We start from the raw sequence: 7,847 nt of genomic DNA on the forward strand, positions 1-7,847 counted from the left end.
AATTATACCAAAAAATATAACTGAACCACAACTTGATGTAATATTAATACAATGCAAGATCAATTCAAATTTACTTGAAAGACGACAACGTGTTTCTAAACTACATATTTCGAATTAGGATTAATTGAATTAACCATAACTCTTGCCTATAATTGGACAGGGTGACATGCTATAAGGTGACGTAATCTTAGCAACATAATTGTTATTTTCTTTTATTTGACAAACAAACTTCCTTCGTTTCTATTGAAACATGAAAGTCTGCAAAACGCTACTCAATCCAATACTCACTCCCAAATGTCCGTTTATTTTTGTAATTACTAATTAATAAAAATTTTATTTATGTATACATCAGGCTAGTTATCTTCCTTTCAATTTCATCCCTCACCTCTCTTAGCAACAAAATATATATCGGCATTTAAGTATAAAGTTAACAATGTTAACAAAAACAATTTCTATTCACATGTTAATTATATGCAGAATCACAGACAGAATTTCTTTGATTCAAAATAAATATCAACGAGAGATCTGCAACTGATTTGATTTCAGTGACTCGTAATCGAAACCTTCAGACAGTAGGTTGTTATTATTGTAAATGTTTAAATATTTCACCTATTTAAATCAAAAGATAATTCACGTAGTTGATTCTTTAAGCAAGAATTAGTGAGCGGCAAATTTCAACTAGGTACTGAATTTTTTCTATTACGTTTGGTTGGATTATTACCCTCAAACAACACTAAGATATCAATCTTTCCAAATTTGCTAATTTTATGTCAAAATTTAATTAGATTCCTCATCTCTAGATGACAACTTCAAATAATGTCAACACATTTTATTAACAAAATCATGAAAAAGTGATTTCTACTTTACAATTTTCTGATTTGCAATCTTTGTTCAGATGAAATTTATAATTAATAGCTCTATCATATGTAATTTTGCTGAAATTTTCATCTACGTTTGTGCATATATATTTTAAGTGTCTCCACGTTTTCTTGAGAGCTGACAAATTGGACAACTTGGCCTTAGTTGCTGATTTATAATCGCGATTATAGGAACCTGGGATCCTATTAAGTAGTACTTTTCTAAAAAATCTTTATAAACTTTCAAGAGGTGAAACACAATTTACTTTATCTTGAATGTCTATAGGAGCATAAACTTTTTTTTCATTTATGATATTATTATCATTATTACAGATATTTTAGAAGAATACTGCTTAATAGGATACAAGGCTCCGCGATGTGTGGTAGTATAAAATGATCTTCTATGATCAGTATCGCGATTAAATGATCAGCGAATAAGCAGAACAAAAATATTCCATCTTTAGTTCTCGATGTTGTCAGTGTGTTGTCAAATCACGCATACTCTCAAGAAAATATGGAGACACCAAAAATATATATGCACCAAAGTAGATGAAAATTTTAGCAGAACTGAAAGCCATTAATTATAAGTTTCAACCGAACTAAGATTGCAAATCAATATTTACGCAGAAAATTGTAAAATAGTAATCACTATTTTATGATTTGGTTTATGAATTGTGTTGATATTATTTGAATTTGTCATCCAGACATGAAGAATCTAAATAATGTGCGATATAAAAGTATCAAATATGGAAAGATTAGTATATCATTTGAGGGTGATAACCAATGGTGAAAAAGAAAGTGCATAGTTGAAATCTGTCGCTCAGTTATTCAAGCTGAGAGAATCACCTACGTGAATTTACTGTTGATTTAAAAAGGTGAAATATTTAAACAGTTACAAAAATAGCAACTTCCTGTCTGAATATTTATATTACGTGCCCTGAGAGTCACTGAAATCAAATCAGTTGCAGATCTCTCGTCGACATTTATTTCAAGCTTCAATAGCAACCAATTGTTTGTAAAAAAATAAAATAACATTTATGTTGCTAAGATTACGTTTCCTTATGACACATGTCACAAGTATGTAATTTAGAACAAAGTTGTCTTCTCCCAAGCAAAACTTGATTTGATTCTTATATTGTATTAATATTTCACCAAATTGTGGTTCAGTTATATCTTTTCTTATAATTCTATTCGTTTTAATCCACAGTGTCAGCAAACTGACAGAGCAAAGGAATATCGTGATGATTTTTCGATTTGATATAATATTGTTGATGGTAGAAATGTTTCGAATCAATCTCATCCTTATATTTCAACCTACACTGGAAGACTATAAATGAGATTCACAAATAAATAAATATAACTTAACTTTACAAGTAAAATTGCTTAGTTTAACTTAACAGCGGCGTTTACTAGACAAGGAATCGCACTTTCGGTCAGAAAAGGACGCAAAACAAAACATAGCCCGTAATGTGGTGCCGCCACGAAATCAAACAAACATTCGGTTTTAAAACGTTCGTGTGCACAATTTTTTGCATGGGACAGGACCGCACTCGAGATCTCATATTTATAACGAATTTATTGTTTGTAAATAGATTATGAAATTTATAATAGTAATGAATTCTTAATATATTTTTATTAATTAAAATTATATAAAATTAATATATGATACAATAATATATATGAAAAATATAATAATGTATACAGTTACTAATGGGGTTTGTGTCGTATAGTTAGTTCTAAACCAATCACATTTTATCATATAAACAAATATAATAAATACGATATACAAATACGGATGTCGATTTACAATCTATTATTAATTTAAAAAAATGATCTCAAAGTTAATCTTTAATCGATTCTTATTGTTTCGATTTTGATTGTGTAGGATAGTGACCTTATCTCTAAATTTGCATTTAGTACATACTCTTGGCGCCACGAAAATTACTTTCGCACCCTTAGAGTGAGGAGTGATACAAACCAGTGCATGTGACCTGCGTGTATTTTTGTGTCGAAATTTAAGTGAAATGTGATAACATCAACAAAACGGATGGAATTTTTCTGTTCGGGTAGTACTTGAGTTAAGTGGTCAATGAGAGGGGTGCGATTCAGTATACATTTAAAACGAGCCAGAAATTTTAGTTCAGTTTTGGTGGTTGAAGAAACAGTCACAGTTTCAAACAAAGAAACAAATTAGTCTTATTTTAGTCGTGAGCCAAAGTGTAATTTATTGTAAACTCTTAAAGGTAAGTTTTTTATTCAATTTTTGAATTATATTGCTGTATTATTGTTTAGTATATATATATTTGTTAATTCATGTCATCAATTAATTGATTTTTACTTGTATATGTCACAATTTTGATATTATTTCATATTTTTGTGTCCTTGGTTTTTCATTGGTTGCATCAATATTCCATGTTCATTGTTTGTTGTTGGTTTTTCTCCCAGTGAAATTATGAATAAAGAATGATTTATTTGAAGAATGTATTATGTTTATTTCAAATCGAATTTAGTGAATTTAATATAAATATCATAGTTTTAAATTTTTATTACATATATAGTATATAGTCGGCTGCAGAATGGCATTACCACCCCAAGGTCGAGTTTATGTAATTAAATTAACTTTATAAAATTGGAATATCAAGTGACACATAATTATGAAATTTAAAATCAAAGAAGCATGAACCATTGTATATTATAATGTATTTATATATAATAGTATACAATAATAAAATAAAAGCAATATTAATTCTAGAAAGTGCCGAAAACGCGTATATTTGCTTCTTGGACTAAGAGACGTGGAAAAAAATCAAAAGTTCAAGTAAATGTACAAAGAAAAAGGGAAGTAGAGAAAATAGGATCATATATTGTGGATAAACTTTTAGAACGAGTTGAGAATTATAAAGAATCTACCCAATGTTCCCGATATATTTTCAATTCACGTCCAAACGAAGAAGCTCTTAGTCCATGTGGTACAACAACCCCGTTACGTTCTGTTACAACTAAGTCTAATTTAACCCCATGCAAAAGTGAAAGAAAAACGTTTTCAGAAATAAATGAAGAAAATGAACGGTACGTTTTTATTCAAATTGGCAAAATTCATCTTTTTTGGAAACCATATCTGACGGCGACGACTTAATTAGTATTATTTTAGAATTGAAAATTTTCCTTTGGATATAGAAGTTGTTCCTGAAATCAATTCATTGACAGGTTATCGAATTGTAGATATCAGATACTTCCTAATTATAACAACTAAAATTCAAGTACAACACAACAAGAGGTGCACTGGTGGACAATTAGTTTATCTAAAAGAAGTGCGATGTGGGTTAAGAAGCACATTTATTTTAAAATGCAACATTTGTGACAAAGAAGTATCAGTTTCAACAGAAAATCCGAAAACAAGGTCCAAAATTAACAGAGCAGCTGTATGGGGAACATTTTCAGTAGGAAGCACCTACGCACATTTAATGGAATTATTGAAAGTAATGGATATTCCATGTTTATCTAAAAATTTGTATTATAAAATTCAAAATGAATTGGATCAGGTGTGTTATAGTACCATTACTGAAATTTTTATTGTTTTTATACATGAAATATTATAGGTATGGAAAGAATCATTATGGCTTGCTTTGGAAGAAGCTGGAAAATTAGAACGTGAAGCTGCAATTAAGGAAGGACATGTAGATTCACATGGCATTCCATATATAACTGATGGATATTTAGATGGAGGATGGTCTAAACGAAGCTATGGACATACGTATAATGCAAATTCTGGAGCTGTAAGTTTATAATATATTCGGATATGTAACAAATAACATTTTATGTTATAATTTGTAGGCTGTTATAATAGGGAAAACAACAGGAAAAGTATTATTCGTAGGTGTAAGGAATAAATACTGTTGTATTTGCGCTAGAGCCGAAAACAATAATGAAGCTGCTAAAACACATATTTGTATTAAAAATTGGTCCGGTTCATCATCTTCAATGGAACAGGATATAATAGTGGAGGGATTTAATAACAGCATAGAAATGCATGGGTTGAAATACTTAAAATTTATTGCAGATGGTGATTCCTCAGTTTTTAAAAATATTAAAGAAAAGGTACCATATGGACACGAGGTAAACTTGTAATATAAAATAATAGTTAGATAAGTTTTACAAATATTTACACAATACTTTTTAGGTTGTTAAAATTGAATGCATGAACCATGTATTAAAAAATTTCAGTAAAAACCTTTACAAAATTAAAAAAGATTCTCAAGGGGTCCCTGTTGATGCCAGAAAGATGTTAAAAAGCGATACTATTAATGAACTAAATAAATCAGTTCAATCTGCAATTTACGCAAATACGCAGGATCCAGAAAATCTAAGAGCCGATATTAGAAATTCAATATATCACGTTTATGGTAATCACAGTGCTTGCAAACAGTATTTGTGCACCAATACTGGAGACGTTTCTAATGACCGAACAACTCAACTTATATCTTCTGGCCTGCATCACCATCTTTTTGGTGCTATTGAGCAATTATTAATGAAGGCTGATTTACTTCTTGATAAAGAAACCAACAATAAAGCAGAAATTTTTATGAATATAATGGCTCGTTTCAATATGGGAAAAAGATTGAACTTGATTCAAAGAAATTCATTTCAAATACGAGCTCATTTAAGCGTCCTCTCTTACAATTATGGTTCAGATTGGCATACAAAACCTTGGAAATCATATTTTAATGAAAGTCCAGGTAAAAATCTAAAAAAATTGTGCTCAGGGTAATGAAAAAGAGCGGAAGCGCAAAAATCCTTATGATAGGGAATCTGTAAAAAAAAGGATCAAATTTTCAGGAGATTCTAACTATGGTCCTAACATAGCGGAAACATATGTTTCAGATAGTGATATCAACTCAGCAGTACAAAATTTGTGCGAACGTTTGAAGGTGGTGTATGCTTTATGTATATATACATAATTTTTAAACAAGTTTTCTTAAAGATTACTAAAGAAGAACAGTTTAAAATAAACGAAAAAACAATTGGCCAATTTAACAATCCAAATTATTTAACGGAAAGAATGCACCGGCTTACTGCTTCCAATTTTGGAGATGTTATAAAATTAAATGAATCGACATCTTGTGATAGTATAGTTAAAAAAATTTTAAGAAAAAATAATTTTTCTACTGAAGCTACAAAGTACGGGAAAATAAATGAAACGGTAGCAATAAAAAAATTTGAAGAAGACTACAATAAAATTGTAAAGCCTGCCGGTTTATTTGTTGACGTTCTTCATGGATATTTAGGAGCTTCACCTGATGGTATCAAATTTTTATAAATTATATTGTGTATATTTATAATTAAATTTTTATATTTTCAGGAATTATTTCTGAAGACGAAATTGTGGAGGTCAAGTGTTCTTATAAGACCTTCAAATCTGGATATTCGTTAGAAGAGGGGATTATAAGAAAACAAATACCATATTTGTCAATGAAAGACAATAAAATAGCACTTAGGAAAAATCACGAATATTACTATCAAATACAAGGCCAACTAAATATTATAGGAGCTAAACGATGCTATTTTATTGTATATTCAGGGCCAAAAAATAAAATTCACGTCGAAGTAATTCCTAAAGATGAAGACTTTTGGATTAACAAAATGCTTCCAAAATTGGAAAGATTCTTTTTGAATTGTCTGGGGCCAGAGATAATTTTAAATAGAAGAGGGCGAAATTTAAAATGTTTAGATCCACCCTACATCAGAGAAGCGCAAGAAAAGAAAAAAAAGTGACATTTTAATAAAACATTAATTTTTGAAATAATTTGTTTCACTACGTTCCATTCCTATAAATTTCATTCAAATTACAAAGTTTACGCATTACTTTACTGTAATTATAAACCAAACAATATTGTATATAAAAAGTGTTTTGATTTTAATTTATCAGATAATGAAAATTGTATTGTATTATATTATATTGAACAATAAGCAGAATTTTAATTTTAGATTTCCAGGTTAAAAATTTACTATTTAAATAATTTGATAACTATTTAAATAATGAGATTATAATATATTTTTACATCACATAAATTTAATTAATGATGAATAATCAATTATCAATATTTTTTAAAAAAATATATATTATTTTTGAATTTCTTGTATGATACAGGCTCACATGGCTTTCTTACATGTGGCTAATTTGTAATTCTGAAATTAGTAGTATTATGAATCAAAGAGTTTCTAAATTTTATTACTATAATAACGTATAAAAATGTACAAATTTCCCTGAATACGTCCAGTCAATAGGCCATCTATGATTAATGAGTGGATCACATGACATACCCCCCTTCCTTCTCCGCAATCACTTATACTTACAGATTTCTATGATTATTCGGTTTACGTATGAAATTTTATTAATTTGCTAATTTGGAGCAAATCTAAAAAACGAATTATTTTTCTCGGAAAATTTTTACTGTACAGTCTTGTTAAATATCTAAACTTTGACATGACATATTTCATTTACCAAAATATTCTTTATTTTTTGAGTTATTTGCTGTACAAAAATGGTAGAAAATGACCTTAGTTTGATCATCAATCACTTTGTTATTAAATAAAATTACGGCTTCAAAACTATGTCATGTCAAAGATCAATCATTTGTTAATCCGCACCCAAAATTTCAAATAGATTGATTGCGTAGTTTTTGAGATTTGCTCCAAGTCGTCGGCGGCGTTTGTATAGGGAATTTAATACAGGGAGACGCCGCCCTTAAGGCGATAATTTAGTTTGGTGTTATAAAATGGTTTCGACACATTGTCGATTATTTCAAACTCCAATTATTCAGTAGCAAGATTTACAGCTATATATAACATAATTATTTATAATATATACAACATAATTATTTAGGAAACGCATTTACCGTCATAAAGTACAGATTACAATAGGAAAAATTTCTTCGCCACAATTATCAAATTATAATTATTATAAACATGCTTAATTCTCAAATGTTAGAT

At 29.1% G+C, this 7,847-nt stretch overlaps 1 protein-coding gene across 1 annotated transcript; it reads left to right on the plus strand.

Annotated features, from left to right (window-relative positions):
- The first annotated feature begins 4,322 nt into the window (after nt 1-4,322).
- Nucleotides 4,323-5,224, plus strand: LOC126264724 (uncharacterized). The gene is made up of 5 exons (XM_049963896.1): nt 4,323-4,399; nt 4,457-4,633; nt 4,692-4,973; nt 5,038-5,141; nt 5,209-5,224. The coding sequence occupies exons 1-5, from the start codon at nt 4,340-4,342 to the stop codon at nt 5,222-5,224; spliced, it is 639 nt and encodes a 212-aa protein (XP_049819853.1). The 5' UTR covers nt 4,323-4,339.
- Nucleotides 5,225-7,847: the final 2,623 nt, after the last annotated feature.

Source organism: Aethina tumida, chromosome 1 (genome assembly GCF_024364675.1).
Source record: "Aethina tumida isolate Nest 87 chromosome 1, icAetTumi1.1, whole genome shotgun sequence".
NCBI classification, from domain to species: Eukaryota; Metazoa; Arthropoda; class Insecta; order Coleoptera; family Nitidulidae; genus Aethina; species Aethina tumida.